Below are 27,761 nucleotides of genomic sequence, written 5' to 3'. Positions count from 1 at the left end.
TGCACGGCAACAGGGAGACTGGAGAAGATGCAGGACCGAGGTTATTTACAAATACAAAAGTCACTATCCTCTCCCTGTTGGTCCAGTCATTTCCCTTTCTTTCACCTAATTCAATTTTGTTTCATTTTATTTTTCTCGCTAGTTCACGTATTTCTCATACTTCACCAATTCTTCCTGTACATTCTGTGGCTTTTGCTTAACATTTCAAACAGAAGCAGAAAATCTGGAAATTGGCCAGTATACCTAAATTGTGTCATGCAGATCACAGGCAAGCCTGTATTATGTTAGCACCAAACTTCTCTATACAGGACAACGGAAGTAACTCCAAGGACTGTCAGTTTAATAGTTCATAAATATGTGTGGAGTCAGAAAAGAAAATTGAGGAGCCCAGGCATCATGTTTGCCTGTTACAGGTTGTCAAATCTTGCCTACTAACATTCAGTTTCTTTTCACTCTGTTTTGCAGAATCTCCCTTGAGCTAGGTGGCCTCCTGTCTTCTCCTTAATACATAAATAATCTTAGACACTCTTTCCCTTTATTCTGTCAAACAAACAGAAGATTTTGGAAGCTAGAATTTCTATCTTTCTTATTTCATGTTCATTTCTGTTACCGCATGCTAATTATAGTGCTACAATACTGTCATCAGACAGTTACTCCATATCACAGAAATTAATATGAGGTTTACTCCAAATATTTCTCCTTGCAATTTCGATGTTATTTCTCTCTATTCATTTTCAGTACTTCATTTTCTCTTTCCATCATGCTTACATAGAATGTGACACTTTCATGTTTAGTGAATTTAGATGTTTGCACACAATAAGCTCTCTACCTACCCTAAACCCTACCATATTACAAATACTTTGTGATATCTCTGCAAGTAAGTAGCGGTGTACCTCCCCATCCTGGAAGTAGCTCTTTAACGTGTAAGTCTATCCGGGCAGGTGTGAGCAAAATAAAATGGCCCAGAAAATATTTGAAAGACATGTGGAATTGAGCCTTGATAATGCCCATCTTATAAAATTCTGGAAACTGATCTCTAGGGACCAATTAGTTACTTTCACATGTTTGCACTTGCACACTTCCAGCACACACAGTCATTACATTTGAGGGAGTGAGAGGAGCAGACATGTTTAGTGACCATTTGAATGTACCACAAATAGAGCTCACAATAAAAACAGCACTTATTCATTGTCGAGTATTATGCGAAGTGTATATCGTGGAAAATACATGTGGAACTGTTTGTGCATGAGCTGAAGACTGGAAGCGTATTGGTAAAACTTCTAGTATAATATGCAATGCAAAACCTAGTGGAAATGCAGTGCAAAATGGGCTCTGAAGTGAATAAGAAACTATGAGAAAAAGAGTTTGAGTGCCAGAATACATTTCTCGATTTAATAAAAGTCTGGAATGAAGTCACTATCTCTGCAAGAAGATATTAAGAGACTGTTTATCAAAAAAGACCTGTATCCTTAGAAATTTACTGTTCTGCACAAGCTGAAGTACCTACACAAACTTTCATGTGTTGGGTTCTGCTGCTAGTTTCCAAGTGAAGCAGAATCACTGCTTTTAGATCCTCAGTTTTTCATTTCTTCAGATGAGGCCTGGTTCAACCTATCAGGATATAGAAGACCCGCCGTAATGCATCAGAAAATCCCCGCCAGAACTTTGAAGAACCACTGCATACTCTCAGGATTTGTGATTGGTGCACAAAGGCTGTTGACTGCAATATAAAATGTTTCTTTCACCAGGAACTTTTTTTGTCATATACGGATCATCCACAAAAGATAAATGACTGAATGGATATTTTCAGCAAGATGGAGCAACAGTACACTTTGCATGGACAACCTTGTCATGAGTACATGTGTTTGGTGAGGAGAGGATACTCAGCATAGGTGGTGCAATCTCCTGGCTACACTGATCACCTACTCTCTCTCCTGATGAATTGTACCTACGATTTTTGAAGGGTCAGGTGCACTCAAATAATTGTGACAATGCGGAAGAGGTACAGCAGAACATTGAAAACACTACTGCTACTATACTGCTACTATACCTTGGGCAGAGCTGCTGCGTGGGTTTCTCAATTTGAAAAATCAGACCCAGCACCGCTTCTAGGCCAGTTTTATTTTACATGTTATGTATAATACAAAAAGCCTCAGATATCCATACAACAACGGCTGATAAATTTACTGGAATATTTTTTTCTGCCACAGGTGCAAGATGAGTCTTGTGAACATTACTGGTTTCTGACTAAAGTTCATCTTCCAGTTCCTGCACACACTGCCAGACAGGGCACTTCTCTCCCCTCACCTGTACACTGCTATCCCTTCATCTTGCCTGCCTCACTCAGAATGGCTGCTTTCGCTCAACACAACAGTTGCAATCTGGCCAAAGGAGCTGGAGATAGTGGCCGTTTGTGCATGACATATGCTTGCTTGTGTGAATGGTGTGTTTTTTTCCCTTCCTTTTGTGAAGAAAGCTTTGGCCGACTGCTCAGTGTGTAACAGTCTTTCCATTTGTTGTGTCTGCAGGAATCTGCCATTTTTATGGTGAGTAGCTATTTTTCCTTTTCACAATTGTTGACATGCATTGTTTGAAAAATGCAGCATATAAATTTGCAGTTTAGTTCAGACTTCCGTTTTTGAACTGTACGGTAATGAATACGTCCATTGGTGCATATGTAAAATTTGAATACGTTTTGCTAACTTTCATCTGTTTTATCTTAATGTTCATTATTGTAATATCACTACATCAGTTGCTTCTAAATTAAATGTACTACACAGTATTGTTTTATTTCTAATTATAGCTCCAGGTAACTGTTATAGTTAATATCTCTGTAATTTGGATGGGGAATTGCTTCTATTACAATTAATCAGATTCCACTATAGTTCAATTCATGTAATCTTCTTGGCAATTGATACAGTTCAATAATCTGGTTGCCAATTACCCTAGCCTACACATTACCTCTGCAAGTGACATCTTTTATTCACACAAGAATCATTATTGATGCGATACTTCCTGAATCATTTTCTGAAGACAATTATTTTTAGCATAACGGACCTTTGCATTAAAGCCGTAAGATAACAGATTGCCATTCACACTGGTGCTCCAACAGAGGTTATTAAGTCCAAACATGAAAGAGAACTACTCTAACCGTCAGTACTTGTTACAGTATACAAGTTTCTAATCACTAAATAACTGTGGGTTAAATATCAGGCATCAGTATTATTTTATGGAGTAAAAGGGTAATACACTGCCAGCACTGTGCCTTCTGTCAGTATGACATGTCAACCATATTAGTCATCTCAGTGTTTTCTCACAGAAGGCAGGTTTCAAGACAGTGTAACTTCTAGTTTACCCACTGCTCACACATGCAAACCCAACTATACCTCACATGTGCTTATACTCAAAGCCCTATGATCCGTACATGTAGGGTTACCAAATTTTTAAACCCAAAAATGGCTAGACCCTTAACAGTACTGGACAACTCATTTTTAGGGCAGTTCTAGTCTGGATCTCTGTAGGAGGGTAGAATAATGTAAACATTGTTCAACCCTATCATATATAGCGATACAAGAATTTAACTTTTATTTTCTTTTTTAAATGTTGCTATAAAACAATGATGCCATTTTCCTATCAAGATTAGACCAGTCCCTTTAGGACTGCTAAATGAAACACCATTAGTTAAATTTTATGTCATCAAATGGCTATATTACGTATATAACAAACAAAATAACAAGTATTACAAACATCCCACATGGCTCATGTGTGTTTTTTACTGAACTGAATTATTTTTAAAGATCCTTTTGATGATACAAACATTTGAAGAAGTTTTTGCAACTGGAATGTCCAAAATTAAATTTTACACTTAAAAGATCTTTAATTCCTAAAACTAAAAAAATGCAGACATTAGAGAAACTCTAAAAATGTATGGGGTTATTACATTAAATGATGAAATGTGAACATGCCCATGTCAATGTGGATGTATGGTAACCCTACACACACGGTTGTTGCATACTACACTTTCCATGTACTGAGTGACTCACAAGTACCGATCATTCAACATTGAAACGCACTCATTCACTCTTACAATTATCCCATATTTAAAGTACTTCAATAAGCAGGTCTGCAGAGTCCTGAACAGTGTCATACAGTAACAGAACTTAATTTCTTTCAAGACTCCCTTCACACAAATGCTCTTGAGGAATATAACCAATCTGCAAGAAAATCAAACCAGAGCCAAAGTACTCGTCACCGACTTCCAATCAGTGGAATTACAGATACTTCTAACACTGTATTACATTATAACATTAACACCACCACTAAAATATTTTCCTGGGGGCATTGAACAAAATATAAAGTTTTTATGATTTGCAATGAGCTGGGCTGCAAAAGCAAAATGACTTATAATGCTTACGCAATTATTAGCTACCATTTTACCCACTTAACACATATTTTAGAACAGCTGATAGACATTATGAAGAGACACAAAAATCTAAATTTCAAAACTAAGTAAGCCTCAAACATAACAGTAAGTTTAATTTTTCATCTACAGCAACATTATTTGTCTTGAGCAAATCGTTTTCTTGATTTTATTATGTCTTAAGAGTTTCAGCATTGCATCATTTTCAAAGAATCTATCATTTAATTGGTATCTGTAAAATAAGAATATGAATCAGTTGTAATAATGATTTCTTTAACTGCACAACCAGTTTCAGAGCATTAGAGCTCCAACCTTAGGTGCTAACAACTGTAAATACAGTCTTCACAGTCATTAGCATGCGAGGATGGAGCTCTCCTGCTCAGAAACCAATCACAAGTTAAATTTTTATTACAAGTGAAGCAGATTCTTACTTTATGAATCTTACTTAGATGCAGATGTCCTTCACATCAAATCTTTTGTAAAATGGGAATCAGTGAGAAACGTGTGATGATAACAAAATTAGTAAGTACCACACAACAAGCAAATAAAACTTAACACTTAGCCAAAGAACAACTTATTTATGGATAGCAAAAAGCAGAATGAATATGTCTAATACAGACACAAAGTATCTCATCACCCTTAATGTTATGACACATAAATGCAAATTGATTAGAATACACGCACGCATGCACAAAAGCAAGCAAGCACACCTCAAACACACTCTGTCGCCGCTACCGGTAGCTCCGACCAGAATGCCATTTCATTGACATTCTGGCCGGAGATGCTGGTGGTGGCGGCAGCGTATGCACGAGGTGCACTTGCTTGTGTGAATGCCCGTACATTTTCTTTGCTGAGGAAGGCTTTGGCCAATAGTTGCATGTGTAACAGTCTTTTTGTTATGGCTGTCAGTAACTCCATGGATCATCTTTACAATAAGTAGAAACCTATTCCTTATATTATTTTTAATCCGACCTCAAGTTCCCACTGTTTGAAGATGTGAGTTACTTTTACCTCTGCGACACTGCACTACTATGTTTTTTATTTCATTATTTTATGGTATTGTATGGTCGTTATGGTAAGTAATCAGATTTTGATGCCCTGTGCATTCCTGATGTATCATTCTGATGTCCTTACGATTAGCCACCACCTATTAAACCTCATACAACATGCTCTTCACTACACACTAGAAGACAACTTTACAATTTTAGCTTTGTGTGCTCTTCTTAGTTATAACAGTGATTATGTTTGATCACATCCATATTTGTGTATTCATTACTACGTGTTTTTTGTACAAATATTACGTATGACGCGTAACTGTAAAAATATAATCATCATATGTGGAATGCAATTTGGTGGTCTGCTCTTCTTACGGAATTGTGAGTGCATGCTAAACAGTTTGCATTTACAAGTCATTTCACCAAGCTCGACGAGATAACTATGTACCTATACTGGACAGATTCATTCTGCTTTTTGTTATCTGTAAAACTATGTTATAATTCTGTATCAGTGTTAGGCATCATCTGCTTGTTATGCTTTAGACGTTATCGTACTATTTTCACTGATGCCCATTTTATTATTGATCTTCTGAAAATGGCGTAATGCAAAAATGTGTAACGTGTAACAGTCAATAAAATACTGTAGTCGAGACATACAGTGTTGTTATTGAGCAACTAAATGACCACAACATCTCAGAGAGCATTTACGCAACATGTATCTTTAGTTGTTCAAACCGTAACACACCAGAGCTATCAGTGCCTCCCTCAGGGCTCCCACTCGAATACATTGTTGCGAGTTTGCCATCAAGGATGAAGCGAAACCAGCCATTGCTACCATTTGACAGTTCAAGTGCTGCTGCATCTGACCATATGTACAAGCAGTCACGTCCACGACACAAGCACCAGTCACGCCAATGGTAAGCCTTGCCAGCAACCATCTCTTTAGCATCCTCAACAGCAGGTTCTGGTGGTTGTTGCTCTGTCTCCTCCTAAAAGGGAAACAATTGGAAAATAATAGCCAAACGTGGATGTTCAAAGTAGGTAAAGATAGACAACATATTTATGGTTATCATAATAACATGTGGCACTGGTGCAATGGGGAGGGGGGTAGGGGGATGGAGTTAGCGGGAATTCAAGGATTTTGCAACCAAAAACATCTTTTTTCCTATTTAACCCCAATTTAATTACAAGTTTGACATTTCTTTCTGCTAAATCTCCCCCCCCCCCATCTGTGTGTGTGTGTGTGTGTGTGTGTGTGTGTGTGTGTGTGTGTGTGTGTGTGTGAGAGAGAGAGAGAGAGAGAGAGAGAGAGAGAGAGAGAGAGAACCAACAGTCTGTTAAATGATATGTTTTGGATTGAGAACAACAACAGAGTGATAGATAATTAAGGCTGTATCAATTTTTAATAGCTGTCACTTGATAACTATAAAATTAAATATTTCATTATTTAATTTTTTCATAAACTTTGCATATTCATCAATATAAATCAGGCAGAGTAATGCTACATTTCAGAGCTCACGTAGAGCAATATGTCTGAATGAAAATAAACTAATAAGAGTGATTCTTATATCTTTTTACTTTTCCTCTATGAATACTGCATAAACTGATGGTGTAATTTTTATAGACAGTGTGTCAGAAGAATGTCTTTACACAGGAATTGTCTGGCACTTGCCCAAAATCATATCCACAAACTGCAGTAAACTTAATTATGATGGCCGACCAGAGTTTGAAACCTACTCCTAACAAATAAAAGTCCAACATCTTAACTGCTGCTGATCTCACTCAGTGATACTGAATTCATTTGGACATCACAAATTCATCAATATTAGAAGTTTCTATACAATGTCATGACAGTTACACAAAATTTAAAAAAATAATAATACGACCAAACAAACTGTGGGGCAGATGAATTTTATGAAAGAATTTGAGAGGAGGGTGAAAACTACTAGAGTGGGAAAAACAGGTCTGGAAGAAATGGTGTGGCAGTGATGGCGAATAAAAATGTACAAAGCTGTATTGAAAAGGTGAGATATATATCAGACAGGATCATAATCTTAAACCTGGGATTCCAAAAAGAAACACTAAAAGTAATCCAGATTTATGCACCCCAAGTGGGATGTAGGGAAGAAGAGAAGATGGACTTTGAAAATGTGTTAGAAAGCCCTATATAGAGAGTGCTAATATAGTGATGGGAGATTTTAATGCACAGGTAGGTAAAGACAGAAAGGCATTTGAGCAAGTATTGGGATGTTTTGGATATGGAGGCAGAAATGAAGAAGGGGAAAGACTCCTGGATTTGTGCCAGAGGAATGGAATGAAAATAGCAAACAGCTGTTTTATGAAGAGAAAAAGTCGTGTTATCATCAGATACAGTTGGGATGGAAGAACCAAGAGTGTAATTGATTATATTCTAGCAGATAGGAAATGGGGAGAGAAAGTAACAAATGTGAGAGTAATTCCAAGTGTGAGTGCAGATGGAGACCATAGATTACTGGTGGGACAATGGAAAATGAATCAGTGTGTGAAAAATAGAAAACAGAAGAAAGTGATGAGGATACGGGATTGGAAACTGAAGGAGAGTGAATGGGATGAAAAGTACAGAGAATTAATCACACAAAAATTTCCAAAAGACGTTTTCTGCGATATAGAAAAAGAATGGAGTTTATTCAAAGACACTTTAGTCGAAGCTGCACAAAGAGTATGTGGCAGAACATCTGGAAAGGAAAAAATAAGACAGACAAGTTGGTGTGACGATATCACAATCCAAGCAGTTAGAAGAAAAAATGGAGCATCGAGAAAGTGGTGGAAAACTAAAAATGACGAAGACCATAAAAGATATATAGAGGAAAAGAAGAAGTGCAAAGAAATAGCGGAAACAGCAAAGAAAAAGGCATGGGAAGAGTTAACAAAAAAACTTGAAGATGAGAAGAGCAATAAGAAAATGTTCTGTAAAATGATGAAAAATAAAAGGAAGGCTTCTGCAGTACCATTAAAGATGGAAACAGAGGACGGTACCACTATTGAAGATCCAGGGAATATAAAAGATCTCTGGAAAGAACATTTTAAGAAGCTGTTAAACGCTGAGGAGCAGGTACATGAGGAAACAAAAAATAATGGAGAAATTGAGAGAAGTTGGGAAGCAGAATTAGGACAAATTACACGGGAAGAAATGGAAAAGGCTGTGAAGAAGATGAATGGGGGGAAAGCCCCAGGACCTGATGAAGTATCAGTGGACATAAGAGCAGCAGGTCCAGTGGGAATGCAGTGGCTGTATAGAATACCATCAAGCGTGTGGAGAAATTGTACAATACCTGATGACTGGAGAACAGGAGACATTGTTCCCATCTTCAAGAGGACATAATTGTAAAATTGGAACATCATTGGGGAACTCTGAATACTTTGAAATAAGACAAGGACTTAAGCAAGGAAGTATTCTATCTCCTGCACTTTTTAATGCTGTGATGGAGGGAATGAATAGGATAGTTAAAGATATAGTAAAAGAAAAAGACAAAAAGACGATTTTTGCAGATAATATGGGGTGATAAAGAGGTAGATGTACAGTTACAGCTTGATGTGTGGAAGGAAATAATGAAAAGGTATATTTTAAAAATAAAAGATAAGAGTGAAGTACTGGTATTTGGAAGAGAGAAAGGGATCAAGGGAAATATTACCTTGAATGGAGAACCCCTCAAAGTGGTAGAAAGTTTCACTTATTTAGGGAGTGAAATATCTAGGGATGGAGGAATAACTAACAAAATTAATAGGAGGTTACAGAAGGGAGGCGACTTCTACCAAACAATAAAACACCTGATTTGGCATAATGAAGTTTCATAAAGAGCAAAACTCCTTATTTATAAGAATTATTACATCCCTACTGTCACCTATGGTGGAGAAACATGGACAATGACAGAAAGGGACTGGAGCAGACTGCCAACAGGAGCAGTTAAGGGAAAAACAAGAATGGACAGAGTAAGGGATGCAGAGATTAGAAAGGACCTTAAACAAGAAAGAATGAGAGAAGAAATTGAAAGAAAGAGATTAATATGGTATGGGCATGTTAAGAGGATGCATGGGCAGACTCCCCAAAATTATCGAAGAACTAAAGATGGATGGGAAAAGACCTAGAGGGCGCCCAAGAACACGGTGGAAAATGGGAGTGAGAATATCTGTAGAAAGGACGGGTGTGACCTAGCAGCAAGTGGAGGAAGAAAAGTGGTGAGAGGACCGAGCCAAATGGAGAGGACTCATCAGCACCCAGACCCGGCAGTAGCTGGAGTGGGATTCGGATATAGATAGATAGCTCACATATGAAAACTTTAAGAGGCGTTAGGGGTTTTTCAACACAGACCAGGACATCCACAGTAATACATTCAGATGCAATCTGAACATATTCTAACAGGTAGATTTCTAATTGTTGAGATGCTTCCAAACAGAGTTCCACAGATCACTTCCATCTTCTTGGCAAGTTAAAATCAGGACTCTAATCCAGATCCTAGCCTTTAACAGGCAATGCTTTTACCAACTGAGCTCTCCAGGCATGACTTCTCTACACAGACACACTTCTGGAAGTGAAGTTTCAAACACTCGCTCTCTGCAGCCATGGAGTAAAAGATTATTGTGCACATTCACCCGGTAACAGCACAAAAAGAATTTGTAAAGAACAGAAACATAAAATGTGGTCATCTTTAGAAATGAAACAAACAGTACAGAGAACAACACAGAATGTTGAACCTAGACAGGTAAATTGGATAACAAAGAGGCGATGATTCGAGTAGGGTAGAAAATACTTTAATAGCACCACTTGACTGAAAGAGGAGGTTAAGTTGATACGACACATTACCTTGCACCAAGTAATGGGGAATTTGGTAATGGAGAGAAGCCTGAGGGATAGCAACAAATAGACACGCATACATCCACACACAAACAAGCAGCTTACAGGAGGTTCTTCTTTCTTCTCCACTGCATCTTGTGGACCAGCAAGCTGTAGCACCTTGGAAAAAACTCCAAGTTTGGCAAAGTGATCCAGAAATATATCCTGTGCTTTTGTCATCAAATCCTGGATTATCTGTAGCACAACTAGGTGGCCATCCTCATCCTCCTGCAACAAAAATAACTCTTTAGTAGGAAGCACAATACTTTGTATTAAATGAAAGCAGTAACACTAGGCAGAAAACCACTTCCTCTCAGAGGTGACAGTGGTAAATTAAGTTAATTATCAACACACTGACACCATTTACCTGCATTTACCCGAAAGTACACAACTAGTGTAATCTATTGTTTCTGCAAATACTAACTGTGTAATGAGAGGCAGCCACTTAAAATGCAATGACTCAAATGCTTATTTTCATAAATAATAATTCCAAATAGTATTAAACATATGAATATGAAAAACTTGAGAAATTGCTCTGCATTGGAAACAGAGAACTTCTATCACCACAGCAAATGGAAGAACTTGGCTTGTCACAATACTATGTTGTCGTAAGATATTATTTTTCAATTGGCATGACAATCTAGTCCAGTATGGGCAATCTGTACGATAGCAGCAAATTTTACCACAATCAGATCACTGGCACTTAATGAATGGGATGCTCCAGTGCCAAAATCACACAGGTGGTAATCTTTTCAGGTATCACGCTGTCAATAAAATACCACGAGCACCTCAATTCAGGGAAAATCACTTTCATATAAAGTTTCATGGTCAACTGAGTGTTAGTGATGGCGATTTCAGACAATTATAACAGGCCACAGACCAGTAAATCACTTACCAGTTCAGCATGAGCAGCCATACCATCAGTACCATCATCTCACTATGAAGTATAGGAGCTGCTGCTTCACATGCATATCTCTGGCCACTGCACATAGAAGGGCACAAAGATTAACCTTTTCATTGCTGTCAGCATGTATATATGCCCTGTTACGCTATTTCCCAGGTGTTGTGGATATGCCTACATGTGCTGCTTGGGTTTTCAGACACTGCTATGGATGTCTGAATGTGCCCTTAGTCGCCAACCCCTTACTGCTATGGACGAGTTACCTCGAAGTTTCAAGTTTCATTGTGTGCTATTATTTGCAAGAAACCTCATTTCTATATCTCAAATTGTTTATGAGATATGAGTACTGTAATGACCACACGATCTGCAATGCGCAATGATGTGAAAGGGTGCGTCGCGCGCAACCATCATTCGGATATTAAAACTAATAACTCAAGCATGAAATGAGATATTCTTCTGCTCCCAGTTTTAAATAATATTTCAATAGCTTATCTACGTTTCATACACTGCAATGTATGAGCTAAAATCAACCAAACACAAAGTTTACACAGCTCATTTTTGCCCCTGCAAAATCTTTACATCTTCACACAACATTTTACTGAATTTGAGGTGGTACAGTAACTATGGAAGATTTACCAAGCAGAAGTATCAGACTGTAAGATATGCAAAAATCAATTTTTTTCACCAAAGAGTTTTCTAAAAACATAATGATATGTACTTCATATCGGACAGGAAGACCCAAGCTGATGCCAGGCTACCAGTACACTGGAAAACATTAGGCAATGTGTGTGGTTTGCCAATAGGGCACTGTTCAGACAGGTGGTGGAAGCATTCTCTTGTGGCACATGTTTACACAGGAAGAAATGGTAACCCCAAATCAATCTGCCAATGTCTCTCACCAGCAATAGATACAGGAACCTACTCTCTGATCTTTGAAGTGACTTGTACCCTTGACATATTGCTCCATCCTGTCACTTCAAAATGAAGCCAAAATTCTTTGAGGATCAATCACAACATGAAAGTGCAGCACAAGGATAACTTGCGTTCAGAGCTGGACTGTGGGAAATGTGCAGTTATGCAATAAGATTACTCACCATTTTCTGCATTTCGGGGAAACTATGCTACACCATGCTGTGGCTGAGGTAAGGGTGAAATGTGGTGTTATACGCTACTGCATAGGTGTGGGTAGTTCCATTTATTCATGAGGGTGCCGTGCTTAACAGGTCAACATCGTACTATTATTAAACTATAGCAAACAATAAGCAACAAAATTTCTGTTCAACAGCTATTATGCCTTTCATATTTTATCTCTCTACCAGAGTTTACAGCCTTGTGAAACCCTAATCTGTTGTGATACACACTGTTGAGAAGTCTCATATGGAAAAATATTTCTGTCATCATCTCACAAAAGTGAAACCTTCGGTAACATCACCTCTATATCCGGAGCAATATTTGATGTACAGAGCTATTCAGAAGATGGAACAGATTTTGAACATCTGTTGCTTCCAAACTACAAAAGACAGACATGCAGCTCCAATGTTCCTGGAAAGACTAAAGTTCCAATTTTTATGCATTCAATCTAAGCACCACAAGTTACATGACAAACATCAAAACCGTTGCTCATTTCCTGCCGCACATTAAGCCGCTGGTATCAGCTTCAGAAATGTTATGCCGCAAACTTTCAAGAGTGTCAGGTCTGGGGGAATAAAAACGTGGTCTTTACATACCATCTTATGCAACTCTTCTATAACCTCTGACGTTATAGAAGAGATGAACTTCATCACCAGTGTCGTCCTGGGTTTCCAGATCTCTCACCTTGTGACTTATCTGTGGGGTTAGGAGTCTCCCTGGTGAAGCTCGACTGCTCTTTCACTAGTTACCCAAAGCAGATCAAGTCGAAATAGTGATAGCGATATAAGATCATTTGCTTTCTTAATTTCAACAGGTGCAGTTCACATAAAACTGTGTGGTGTGATTTTCGTTTAGAGTCCAACATTGCAAGTCCAACAGCTAAAACTATTTGACAATAGAATCAGCAGTTGCAAGATACTGGTTGTTTGTTTAAGGGTAAACCAGACATACAGCACACTGCAAAGCTTTGCATATAGCATATGTACATCAACTCCTCATGCCATCAGAGTCAGTCATTTCTCATGTCTTCCCCCCCCCCCCCCCCCCTTGTTTTAAAGCAACATACTTGTTTGATGCTACACAAGAGTCAATTGGCACAAGCCCTTCATTACCGAAAATGACATGTTAAGTTTCGTGAAATCATTCTATGTGTGGAGAAAGAAGATAATTCCTTAACCTTTAGTTTTTGGTGTTGAGACTATGTTCCATTTAACTGAACAAGATAACTACAACAATGTAAGAATAAGGGGAGCATAGCTTCACGTTTTGGGCAATTTCCAAAGAAAAGATTTTCAGCCCAATCTTACATGGCAAAAAGACATTTAGAGATCTGGCTTTTTCCAAAATTGCAATAAAATGCCAACAATTTTATTTTTCAGCATGGCTCAGCATCACTAACACTTGTGTCTGCATTTCGGAGCATTTCTTAACAGTGAGTTGCCACAGAAATAAACTGGCCAAAAGAGTCATATATCTCTCTCAATGCACTATTAGCCTCCAATGTAACCTGATCTCAATATATGTGACTTATTTGTGGAATTTTGGTAAGGAATTTGTCTAACTTTGAACGAATTTTAGTACCAAGCAGCAACTGTGGTGTATGCAGTACGTTTAGATGTACTCACAAAAGTATGGGATGAGTATGACTATTGTCTGGATGTCCATTTTTGTATCTACATCTACATCTACATCCGTACTCCGCAAGCCACCTGACGGTGTGTGGCGGAGGGTACCCTGAGTACCTCTATCGGTTCTCCCTTCTATTCCAGTCTCGTATTGTACGTGGAAAGAAGGATTGTCGGTATGCTTCTGTGTGGGCTCTAATCTCTCTGATTTTATCCTCATGGTCTCTTTGCGAGATATACGTAGGAGGGAGCAATATACTGCTTGACTCTTCGGTGAAGGTATGTTCTCGAAACTTTAACAAAAGCCCGTACTGAGCTACTGAGCGTCTCTCCTGCAGAGTCTTCCACTGGAGTTTATCTATCATCTCCGTAACGCTTTCGTAATTACTAAATGATCCTGTAACGAAGCGCGCTGCTCTCCATTGGATCTTCTCTATCTCTTCTATCAACCCTACCTGGTGCGGATCCCACACTGCTGAGCAGTATTCAAGCATTGGGCGAACAAGCGTACTGTAACCTACTTCCTTTGTTGTCGGATTGCATTTCCTTAGGATTTTTCCAATGAATCTCAGTCTGGCATCTGCTTTACCGATGATCAACTTTATATGATCATTCCATTTTAAATCACTCCTAATGCGTACTCCCAGATAATTTATGGAATTAACTGCTTCCAGTTGCTGATCTGCTATTTTGTAGCTAAATGATAAGGGACCTATCTTTCTTTGTATTCGCATCACATTACACTTGTCTACATTGAGATTCAATTGCCATTCCGTGCACCATGCGTCAATTCGCTGCAGATCCTCCTGCATTTCAGTACAATTTTCCATTGTTGCAACCTCTCGATACACCACAGCATCATCTGCAAAAAGCCTCAGTGAACTTCCGATGTCATCCACCAGGTCATTTATGTATATTGTGAATAGCAACGGTCCTATGACACTCCCCTGCGGCACACCTGAAATCACTCTTACTTCGGAAGACTTCTCTCCATTGAGAATGACATGCTGCGTTCTGTTATCTAGGAACTCCTCAATCCAATCACACAATTGATCTGATAGTGCGTATGCTCTTACTTTGTTCATTAAACGACTGTGGGGAACTGTGTCAAACGCCTTGCGGAAGTCAAGAAACACGGTATCTACCTGTGAACCCGTGTCTAACGCCCTCTGAGTCTCGTGGACGAATAGCGCGAGCTGGGTTTCACACGACCGTCTTTTTCGAAACCCATGCTGATTCCTACAGAGTAGATTTCTAGTCTCCAGAAAAGACATTATACTCTAAAATAATATGTGTTCCAAATTTCTACAACTGATCGACGTTAGAGATATAGGTCTATAGTTCTGCACATCTGTTCGACGTCCCTTCTTGAAAACGGGGATGACCTGTGCCCTTTTCCAATCCTTTGGAACGCTTCGCTCTTTTAGAGACCTACGGTACACCGCTGCAAGAAGGGGGGCAACTTCCTTCGCGTACCCTGTGTAAAATCGTACTGGTATTCCATCAGCGATTTTAATTGTTTCTCTATCCCTCTGTCGTCTACTTCGATATCTACCATTTTGTCAACTGTGCGACAATCTAGAGAAGGAAGCACAGTGCAGTCTTCCTCTGTGAAACAGCTTTGGAAGAACACATTTAGTAATTCGGCCTTTAGTCTGTCATCCTCTGTTTCAGTACCATTTTGGTCACAGAGTGTCTGGACATTTTGTTTTGATCCACCTACCGCTTTGACATAGGACCAAAATTTCTTAGGATTTTCTGCCAAGTCAGTACATAGAACTTTACTTTCGAATTCATTGAAAGCCTCTCGCATAGCCCTCCTCACACTGCATTTCGCTTCGCGTAATTTTTGTTTGTCTGCAAGGCTTTGGCTATGTTTATGTTTGCTGTGAAGTTCCCTTTGCTTCCGCAGCAGTTTTCTAACTCGGTTGTTGTACCACGGTGGCTCTTTCCCATCTCTTACAATCTTGCTTGGCACATACTCATCTAACGCATATTGTACCATGGTTTTGAACTTTGTCCACTGATCCTCAACACTGTCTGTACTTGAGACAAAACTTTTGTGTTGAGCCACCAAGTACTCTGAAATCTGCTTTTTGTCACTTTTGCTAAACAGAAAAATCTTCCTACCTTTTTTAATATTTCTATTTACGGCTGAAATCATCGATGCAGTAACCGCTTTATGATCGCTGATTCCCTGTTCTGCATTAACTGATTCAAATAGTTCGGGTCTGTTTGTCACCAGAAGGTCTAATATGTTATCGCCACGAGTCGGTTTTCTGTTTAACTGCTCAAGGTAGTTTTCAGATAAAGCACTTAAAAATATTTCACTGGATTCTTTGTCCCTGCCACCCGTTATGAATGTTTGAGTCTCCCAGTCTATATCCGGCAAATTAAAATCTCCACCCAGAACTATAACATGGTGGGGAAATCTACTCGAAATATTTTCCAAATTATTCTTCAGGTGCTGAGCCACAACAGCTGCTGAGCCCGGGGGCCTATAGAGACATCCAATTACCATGTCTGAGCCTGCTTTAACCGTGACCTTCACCCAAATCATTTCACAATTCGAATCTCCGTCAATTTCCTTCGATACTATTGCACTTCTTATCGCTATAAACACGCCTCCCCCTTCACTGTCCAGCCTATCTCTGCGGTATACATTCCAATCAGAGTTTAGGATTTCATTACTGTTTACATCTGGTTTCAGCCAACTTTCTGTTCCTAGTACTATATGGGCGTTGTGACCGTTTATTAATGAGAGCAGTTCTGGGACCTTTCTATAGACGCTCCTGCAGTTTACTATTAGCACATTAATATTGTTATTCCCTGTTGCATTTTGCCTACTCCTGCCTTGCCGCGTCTCAGGAGGCGTCTTGTCGGGCCTAGGGAGGGAATTCTCTAACCTAAAAAAACCCCATGTGCACTCCACACGTACTCCGCTACCCTCGTAGCCGCTTCCGGCGTGTAGTGCACGCCTGACCTATTCAGGGGGACCCTACATTTCTTCACCCGATAGCGGAGGTCGAGAAATTTGCACCCCAGCTCTCCGCAGAATCGTCTGAGCCTCTGGTTTAAGCCTTCCACACGGCTCCAAACCAGAGGACCGCGATCGGTTCTGGGAACGATACTACAAATAGTTAGCTCTGATTCCACCCCGCGAGCGAGGCTTTCCGCCTTCACCAACTCCGCCAACCGCCTGTACGAACTGAGGATGACCTCTGAACCCAGACGGCAGGAGTCATTGGTGCCGACATGAGCAACAATTTGCAGTTGGGTGCACCCAGTGCTCTCTATCGCCGCCGGTAGGGCCTCCTCCACATCTCGGATGAGACCCCCCAGCAAGCAGACAGAGTGAACACTGGCCTTCTTCCCCGACCTTTCCGCTATTTCCCTAAGGGGCTCCATCACCCGCCTAACGTTGGAGCTCCCAATAACTAATAAACCCCTCCCCCCGTGTGCCTGCTCGGACCTTGCTGAAGGAGCAGCCACATGTCCACTCACAGGCAGAGCGGGCGATGCCACACAGCCAGCCTCCACATTGACCCTCAGCCTCGTGCGCCGCGAACGCCGCTGAACCCGCCACTCCCCTTGGGGACATGGTGGCCCAACCGCGCCCGGTACCCGCGAAGATGTCTCGACAGCAGCTACAGTGGGTGAAGCATCTAACACCTGGGGTGCAACATGCGACACACCTGACTCCCCACTGCCGCTACACTCCGAGGCAGCAGCCTGAAGACGGCTGACCGCGGCCATCATCACGCTCAGCTGTTCGCGAAGAGTGGCCAGCTCCTCCTGCATCCGTACACAGCAGCCACACATCCTATCCATCCTAAGAAATCAATTTACTATAGAGTGTTAATCAACTTTTAACTAGACTGCTAATTCACTGAAGGCGGTTGATTATTGAATAAACTGTGATTGCTAACCACTGCTTGTAGAAAACAAGGAAAATAGCACTACCTGTCTCTGGACTGTATTCAAAACAAACACTAGCACTACTAGCACTATGGCTGACTAAAGGAACTCTCTCTGACTGTATTCAAAACAAACACGAGATCTATGGAACACTTAATAGCACTCTACTATTAAAGCTTCCTAAAAGCAAAAACACACAGAAGAAGTGACAAGTAAGAAAAATACAGATAATACTTAAATTAAGGTAGCTCGCTGCACAGCAGACGTGATTGTAGAGGTGACTTTTGTGAAAGGTAAATGAAAAATGTACTCCAAGGTTGTACGTGCATGCATGTCAAATGCAATGGCACCAGCTGTAAAATAAGAACTTTGTAGCCCTGTGTGTAAGTTAAAATTCACCTCAAGCTTCCATCTTCGTTCAAGTAGAAGATAAAGTCCTGTTGAATCTGATTAATTGTTTGAAACACCATGTATTTAATGATGCTGAAAACCACCCCTAAATTTTAATTTTACTTTTCCAATCATCTGAGTTCCTCCTACCCGTGCTAACAACAAAGAATTCTTAAGACTTCAGCTATTCAACTGTAAAGTATGTATGTAGAACTGTAAACGGATCCTAGCCAAGGCTCAACATACGTTATGTACCAAGAATAATGGAGATGTAACCCTTGTGCGTAATTTCTGGTTAAGCCACCTCACAAGCATAATCATAAATTTAAAAATTACAGGGTCGCCACCAGCCCAAGCCCAAGCCCAAGCCCTTCCTAACAATTAAGAAAAGACCAAATTGGAAATTATCAGTTTAATTTAAATAAGAATTTGATTATAAAAATGCAATTTTTCTCAAAGAAACTAACAAGATAAACAGCACTGTATGTCGTACATCAATGAGCTTGTTTAATTACATGTGAATTCCTTAACTTTGTTACAGTACGCCATTCACTTTGATTTTTACTCCCATTTTTGTTCATCACAAGCAAGCAGATTAACTTTTTCAAAAATCAGGTAACAGAATATTAATTTGAAAAGTGGCACCAATGAGAAAGATAAAGGACACTCAATTTATCTTTTACTTAGCACATTTATTTCATGACTGAATTTGATGCACATCCTATGAATACACAAGACTGGTGCCTGAATAAAAAATTTAACTGAATAATTCGCCAAAAAATGGTAGAATAGCGGAATTAAAAAGCACAGAAAAGGGAAGTGGAACACAGTAATTCAATCATACCCACAACAAAAATAGTTCAGAGACATACCTATCACCATTATGCTCATGCACTAGCTTGGAAAGAGGTTTATCCATTTCACAAGGTTTGTATAGTAGATATACAACATGGAATCAGAACCTGCCACTTACGAAAGGCCGAACTTCAGTACATGGTAAACTTGATCATGAGTTAACTGTTCAGAAATTAGACATTAAGCCAAGCACAAATTTAAGAAATTTTAATAGTGCAATACCAGAATGATTTTGCCGCCACAAAATAAAATTAAGTCAGCCACGCAGAACCCCCCCCCCCCCCCCCCCCAATTATTTCAATTTACAAGTGGTCCATTCAGAAACAAACCATTACAAACATTTACTCTATGTGCACGAAACACTGATATTTTACTGAAATTATACACACGAAACAATTAAACTGGTAATATGAAAACCTACTGCAGTGCTGTAGTAGACCAGACAGATCATAGATTACCACACACCCAAAGAAAGAATAGAAAATAAGAACAATAAAAAAATCACACTCACTCGAAAACAGTATTATTCTCACATTCACCCGAAGTTATACTACCTAGCTTTTCCTAATCATATTCCCTGCTAGAAATTCCACACCGTGATGTCCAAAAGGAACAAAGCAACTTCCGCACTTTTAATTTCAAATCACCATCATCGCCGACTTTTTTATAAAATAATTATGCCACATTCCAAAAATATGTAACTACACACACTTCAATTAAGCTGAAGTACTTAAATATTCCACGAGTTTAACATAAGGAAGTTCTAATTCGACTAACTTCCTGTCAGGAGAAACCTTCTCTGGGACCTAAGAACTATACCCACCAACCACTAGCTGCAGAGTGTACTTTCTCTACCAAGCTTCACCTAACTACCGGTGCAACGAAAGCTACCAGACGGGTAGGCTTCCACCACCAACCTGACTGACAAACTAACAGGGGTAAACCTGTAAACCTCTCTGTCCAGGTACTGGGATCCTAAGTTGGTCATCCTGGGCTACCCTCCAAACGAGAAGCAAATATCACCTGCTCCTAGCAGACGACAACCAAATCAGTGGCCCCCCACAGAAGAAACGTGAAAACACTCATTCAGTCACATTCACACACACATAGGGTAGAGTGAAGGGAAAAACGTAATAAATACAGGTCATGATTTCCAATGGAACACCAAAAAAATCTAACATAATATCATTTAATAAGCCTTAGTTTGATTGCTCGGTCTTTCTGGGAGAGTCAATAAATTAAATCACAATCAGGCAGTGGACAAAATAGGATGCATAGAATCCAGTGAGACAAACCTCTTGTGAAACGATTCCAGAGAGACAATTATTAAGGATCATCATTGTGCAGCCCAGACTACTAAGGATAAAAACTTGAAATTTGCAGATGGTGTTGATCTTATACTGTAGGCACCATTTCAGAAAGTATTTTTCAAAATTCCACTCCTAAGGGGGTGAAATAGGGGATGTAAAGTATTTTGAAAACATTTCACTACTGAGGCAATTTCGAAGATAGACCTACGAAAATCGGTATTTGGGTTCTCAGTCAGAAATAACGAAACACATGTTCCAACATTTTTTGAAATTTCATTCCACTGGGGATAAAATAGATTATTTTTAAACAAATCATTATTCAAGAAACTATTTAAGTATTTTTAAATCTATATTATAAAAATTTGTATTTGACTTCATGGTTAGGAATAAAAAAATGTGTGTTTCAGTGTTTTTGGAAATATAACCACCGAGGGCATGTTTTTTGAAATATTTCATTTTGAAAGAATTTTTAAGGCTACATGTATGAAAATGTGAATTATGTTTCTTGGTTAGAATTTAAAAAATTACGTTTCACTGTTTTTCGAAATTGGACCCCTAAGGGGGATGAAAGCTTTATTTCATTATGCAAGCATTTTTAAGGTAAATCTAAGAAAATTTGTATTTGGCTTCTCTGTAAGAAATTGAAAAACACATCTTTCACTTTTTTGAATACTCAATCCCTAAGGCAGTGAAATGGGGTGGAGGACATGTTTTACGAAAATATTTCATTGTTATGTTAAAAAAATTAAAGGTAAATTATGGATTGGTGAAGGCTGCCGGTCTTGCTTACGAGATGAAGGCAGAGCTCACCATCTGCAGCATCGTTGACAGAACCGACTGCGGACCTTTGGTGCAGAGCCGGGTGGAGGGTCTGAATCAGAGGCTCAGACGGTTTTGCGACCGTATTGGCTGCAGATTCCTTGACTTGCGCCATAGGGTGGTCGGGTTTCGGGTTCCGCTGAATAGGTCAGGAGTTCACTACACTCAGCTGGCGGCTACACGGGTAGCGGAGGCTGTGTGGCGTGGACTGGGCGGTTTTTTAGGTTAGAAGGCCTCGGGAAAGTGCGGGATGGGCTGCAATGTCAAAGGGTGCTTGGCAATTACAGGACGTGCTTGGATCAAGGAACAGTCGGAATTATAGTTGTAAATTGTTGTAGTTGCGCTGGAAAAGTCCCTGAGCTTCAAGCGCTAATAGAAAGCACAGAAGCTGATATCGTTATAGGTACAGAAAGCTGGCTAAAGCCTGAAATAAGTTCTGCAGAAATTTTTACGAAGTCTCAGACGGTGTTCAGGATAGATAGATTAGGCAGAATTGGTGGTGGAGTGTTGGTGTCTGTCAGTAGTGGTTTATCTTGTAGTGAAGTCGAAGTAGATACTCTGTGCGAATTGGTGTGGGTGGAGGTTATACTTAACAGCCGAATTAAGTTAATAATTGGCTCCTTCTACCGACCCCCAGACTCCGATGATACAGTTGCGGAACAGTTCAGAGAAAGTTTGAGTCTCGTAACAAATAAATACCCCACTCATACGGTTATAGTTGGTGGGGACTTCAACCTACCCTCGGTATGTTGACAAAAATACTTGTTCAAAACCGGTGGTAGGCACAAAACGTCTTCCGAGATTGTCCTAAATGCATTCTCCGAAAATTATTTAGAGCAGTTAGTCCACGAACCCACGCGAATTGTAAATGGTTGCGAAAACACACTTGACCTCTTGGCCACAAACAATCCAGAGCTGATAGAGAGCATCATGACTGATACAGGGATTAGTGATCACAAGGTCATTGTAGCTAGGCTCAATACCATTTCTTCCAAATCCATCAGAAACAAACGCAAAATAATTTTATTTAAAAAAGCGGACAAAGTACCACTAGAAGCCTTCCTAAAAGACAATTTCCATTCCTTCCGAACTGACTATGCGAATGTAGACGAGATGTGGCTCAAATTCAAAGATATAGTAGCAACAGCAATTGAGATATTCATACCTCATAAATTGGTAAGAGATGGAACGGATCCCCCGTGGTACACAAAAAAGGTCCGAACGCTGTTGCAGAGGCAACGGAAAAAGCATGCGAAGTTCAGAAGAACGCGAAATCCTGAAGATGGGCTAAAATTTACAGACGCGCGAAATTTGGCACGTACTTCGATGCGAGATGCCTTTAATAGGTTCCACAACGAAACATTGTCTCGAAATTTGGTAGAAAATCCGAAGAAATTCTGGTCGTATGTAAAGTACACAAGCGGCAAGACGCAGTCAATACCTTCGCTGCGCAGTGCCGATGGTACTGTTATCGACGACTGCGCCGCTAAAGCGGAGTTATTGAACGCAGTTTTCCGAAATTCCTTCACCAGGGAAGACGAATGGAATATTCCAGAATTTGAAACACGAACATCTGCTAGCATGAGTTTCTTAGAAGTAGATACCTTAGGGGTTGCGAAGCAACTCAAATCGCTTGATACGGGCAAGTCTTCAGGTCCAGATTGTATACCGATTAGGTTCCTTTCAGATTACGCTGATACTATAGCTCCCTACTTAGCACTCATATACAACCGCTCGCTCACCGATAGATCTGTACCTACAGATTGGAAAATTGCGCAGGTCGCACCAGTGTTCAAGAAGGGTAGTAGGAGTAATCCATTTAACTACAGACCTATATCATTGACGTCGGTTTGCAGTAGGGTTTTGGAGCATATACTGTATTCAAACATTATGAATCACCTCGAAGGGAACGATCTATTGACACGTAATCAGCATGGCTTCAGAAAACATCGCTCTTGTGCAACGCAGCTAGCTCTTTATTCGCACGAAGTAATGGCCGCTATCGACAGGGGATCTCAAGTTGATTCCGTATTTCTAGATTTCCGGAAAGCTTTTGACACCGTTCCTCACAAGCGACTTCTAATCAAGCTGCGGAGCTATGGGGTATCGTCTCAGTTGTGCGACTGGATTCGTGATTTCCTGTCAGGAAGGTCGCAGTTCGTAGTAATAGACGGCAAATCATCGAGTAAAACTGAAGTGATATCAGGTGTTCCCCAGGGAAGCGTCCTGGGACCTCTACTGTTCCTGATCTATATAAATGACCTGGGTGACAATCTGAGCAGTTCTCTTAGGTTGTTCGCAGATGATGCTGTAATTTACCGTCTAGTAAGGTCATCCGAAGACCAGTATCAGCTGCAAAGCGATTTAGAAAAGATTGCTGTATGGTGTGTCAGGTGGCAGTTGACGCTAAATAACGAAAAGTGTGAGATGATCCACATGAGTTCCAAAAGAAATCCGTTGGAATTCGATTACTCGATAAATAGTACAATTCTCAAGGCTGTCAATTCAACTAAGTACCTGGGTGTTAAAATTACAAACAACTTCAGTTGGAAGGACCACATAGATAATATTGTCGGGAAGGCGAGCCAAAGGTTGCGTTTCATTGGCAGGACACTTAGAAGATGCAAGAAGTCCACTAAAGAGACAGCTTACACTACACTCGTTCGTCCTCTGTTAGAATATTGCTGCGCGGTGTGGGATCCTTACCAGGTGGGATTGACGGAGGACATCGAGAGGGTGCAAAGAAGGGCAGCTCGTTTTGTATTATCGCGTTATAGGGGAGAGAGTGTGGCAGGTATGATACACGAGTTGGGATGGAAGTCATTACAGCATAGACGTTTTTCGTCGCGGCGAGACCTTTTTACGAAATTTCAGTCACCAACTTTCTCTTCCGAATGCGAAAATATTTTGTTGAGCCCAACCTACATAGGTAGGAATGATCATCAAAATAAAATAAGAGAAATCAGAGCTCGAACAGAAAGGTTTAGGTGTTCGTTTTTCCCGCTCGCTGTTCGGGAGTGGAATAGTAGAGAGATAGTATGATTGTGGTTCGATGAACCCTCTGCCAAGCACTTAAATGTGAATTGCAGAGTAGTCATGTAGATGTAGATGGAACTGATATTTTACTTCCCAATTAGGTATAAAGAAATGTGTGTTAGGGGATGAAGTTTGTATGAAAATACCACTGCAAGAATGCAAAAGACACAATTAACAAACAATCTGACTCCAGCGATCAGAATCGCTTTTTGGTCAGAAGTACATTCAGCGAAGGCCATCCTTTTATGACCTTAAACAGCGTGAAATGTTTAGAATGTGTTGCAATTTATGAACAACATAAGAAATTCGATTAAAAAAAGTAAAATAAAAAAATTCTGTTTAGAGAATGCAGTCTACATGAGTGAAGCAGCAAGCGCTAAGCTAGTAAAATTTTAAATACGCACCTCATTATCTAATACTGTTGCAATAACTTCAACCAACATTGTACCAAAGTTATATGTTGGCGACTCGGGGCTACACACTTCAACTAACAGGCTTGGCTGGATGTAATGTACCATCTTTTTGATGAGACCCAGGCTGGCTTTCCTGTAAGCACAAGTAATGTAATGAGCTATTAATATAAATTGTTTTCTGAACAAAATTTGTGAGCAAACTGTCAAGAAACCCTACACGCTCAACAGGTAAGATTAAGGTCATTTTACTAAACAGATTATATTTGTAGACATTTAAAGTCTGCAGTGAAACCATGAAATGTTACAATAAGGAGCCTTCTTTATATCTGCAGTGTTCAGTTCAAATAGCTTAATATTCAGATCATTATATCAAATGACTTAATGCCATATGCAGCACTCGTCTTTTCTTTACTGGCTGTATGACTGCACAATTTCACTGTTCAATCATTATCAAGTATTGTATAAAACAGAACCTCCACATGTTCCTGTATGACCAATCACTTAAAAGTTAAAATTAGTAAAAAGTGAAATCTTAAGATGCACTACAAAAAATGCAACTTGCTTTAGAAAAAATTTGCTGATGGCATACTATCCCACACAAGTCTCTGCACTTGCACATCACAAAAACATCAACATTCACTGACCTATGAATGCAAGTGGTGTAAGTATCATCAAACTGAAACCACTATCACCATTACTATAGATGCACATCATAGTTTTTAGAATTTTATGTACTCCATGTCCTAACACACTCAACATATGCATTATGGACACACAAAGTATAATGTGAGCTTAGAAATACACAACAGCTGTTAAATAGGTCTTGCACTAAAGTATACTTAAGACATACAAAGATTATGTGCTCACTGTACATAGGCAAAGCACACAGGTGTTTTCCTTCATTTGGGCTTACAAGTTGTAAGATATGTTAACGTAAAGTAAAAGCCAGAATTTATAATTTACCAGTCGAATAGCTAACATGAAATAGTTTTATAATAAAACAACAAATAATATAAAAAATTAATAAAACCAACACATGATGATATCCCCCTCCCCCCCCCCCCCCCCCCGCCCCCATTGTGTATACATATCACCACAGCAGTGACTGAGTCTCACGTGGCCTTGCAATGCCTCGCCACAGAACATGCAAACATGGTCATTAAATTTTGTTTTTTGTGTGTCTCCTTGGTCATTTAAAACAATCCAACTGCTGTGAATAACAGATGCACTGAGTCTTCAATAGGATCACACAAAAGAGGAAAATCATTTAGCTTACAGAAGAAGAAACTGTTGGGTAGAGGGTGTGGGGAAAGATTGAAATAGGAGGGTTACAGGAGTGAAGGATGTGTTGCAAGGGTAACATATTTCTTGTAAACTTAATGATACTAGCAAGGTTATAGATGACATGTGGAAAGAATTCAAGCTTATCCAAAACAAAGTAGAAAAAAATGTATCATCACCTAATGTTGTGTTACCTAGTGAAGTGGTGATTGTTTTGAAGTGGGGAGACTTTCAAACAAAATTTAACAAGAAGTACTGGTCTGCACTTGCTCAACTGAAGTTAATATCAGATCCATGGGATCCGGGCGGAGTCATCTATCCCCCAGGGACGTTAACATTCTTAGTTAACGGGCGGAGTGACGACCGTCGGATCCTGAGTTGTTTTCAGTGTTTCTTCCGTAATAATTTTCCTGCACCAAATTTCCCCAAACTCTTAAGCTATTCTATTCTCCCACACTTAGAGGTACTGGTTAAAACCTTACCAGTGAGAATTTGTTATTACATCATTCAAAATTGCTCCTGGTAAGAAATTTTCTTGTTCCAGTCAGATGTCCCGACATTGCACGGCTGCAGCATGCGGCATAGAATGCACACATGTTGTCTCTGATCTTAGTCATTCGGCACAGCCTTCAGATAGTATATATTAGGTGCCTGGTCAGTTCTTATCTCCCAATACTATTCTCATGCAGAATGTAATATAGTCAAGCCATCTTTGGCCTTTTTGCTCTGCACTAGGTTTCTGTCCTCGCTGAGCTGGCCCTAGGACAACTGCATTATTCTTTGACACAAGTACTGCCATAGTCGGTCCAGAGTTCAAATTTATATTTCCTAATGCATATTTATCTTAATGAATGGGAGTGAATATTACGTTAGCAGAACATATAATGTTGGATGAATAATTAAATAAAGATGATAATATAGCATATTATGTTCTCTATTTTGTACAGAATATTTTATGAGATGTGATGTAGACGGGAAGGTTTGTATTGATTTTGAAAGGGATGGGTAGTGTAAATAAGAACATGATTTACATTCACAGATAAATCCTGGCTAACACAGAACACACATCACACCTTGGGGGGTGGGAGGGTGAAACCACCCCTCGCAAACAAGCGTGACTGGTTCTTCACCATTTGCCGTTTCCATAGGGTCGCTAAGATTTTCTTGGGGGACCTCAAGGGTGAAGGAGGGAATGTCCGTTCTGTAGGAGACAATTTAACATCATACCTCCTCCGGCTTCTTACCCAAGTACCAGCTCTCGCTTCATACCCAAGTACCAGCGAGGTAGTGATCCTGTGGGTTGGGAAGGGTTTCCTGTCTTTGGGGCTGTCTTCTTCCTCTTCTTTGATCTTGGCAACCATTTCTATTTTCCTTTCTTACTTCTGTTTTGAGGAAGTAACTATTTTTTCCCTCTTTACATATTCATATACTTCTATCGCAGAAGTCCTTCCTTATTTTCACATAAGAAGGTCAAAGAATCACAACACACAAACACACTTACACATAAACACAACGAAATATGAATACACAAACAATGAAGTCACAGATTAGAAGGATGTAAGAACTGCCAAGAATTGGGGAGAAGATACATGAACATTAGAAAGATGCACACACTGTTTTCATTATGATGGCTGTGCATCGCCTATTTGCATGAAAAGCCATCATATCAATGAAGATTCCATATCGCATATGTACATAAGTATAGAAAAACTGTGATGACCTTACAATGGGTACACATAAGCAGGAAATATGAGCAAAGAAGGAGAACCCAAACCAGATTGGAGTAAATTGTGATGC

At 39.7% G+C, this 27,761-nt stretch overlaps 1 protein-coding gene across 8 annotated transcripts in view; it reads right to left on the bottom strand.

Annotated features, from left to right (window-relative positions):
• Positions 1-27,761, bottom strand: part of LOC126279069 (E3 ubiquitin-protein ligase HECTD1) — a 311,851-nt gene that overhangs the window by 197,068 nt on the left and 87,022 nt on the right. For all 8 annotated transcript variants that reach the window (XM_049979517.1, XM_049979523.1, XM_049979518.1 and 5 more), the window contains exons 13-15: positions 24,675-24,816; positions 10,352-10,513; positions 6,161-6,404 (exon numbers count right to left, since the gene is read on the bottom strand). In XM_049979517.1, the coding sequence (XP_049835474.1) occupies positions 6,161-6,404; positions 10,352-10,513; positions 24,675-24,816 (548 nt within the window). The remainder of the gene's footprint in view (positions 1-6,160; positions 6,405-10,351; positions 10,514-24,674; positions 24,817-27,761) is intronic.

The sequence above is a fragment of the Schistocerca gregaria genome, chromosome 6 (assembly GCF_023897955.1).
Source record: "Schistocerca gregaria isolate iqSchGreg1 chromosome 6, iqSchGreg1.2, whole genome shotgun sequence".
Taxonomy (NCBI): domain Eukaryota; kingdom Metazoa; phylum Arthropoda; class Insecta; order Orthoptera; family Acrididae; genus Schistocerca; species Schistocerca gregaria.
The sequence above is the reverse complement of the archived record's forward strand: the minus strand, read 5'-3'. Positions and strand labels throughout refer to the sequence as shown.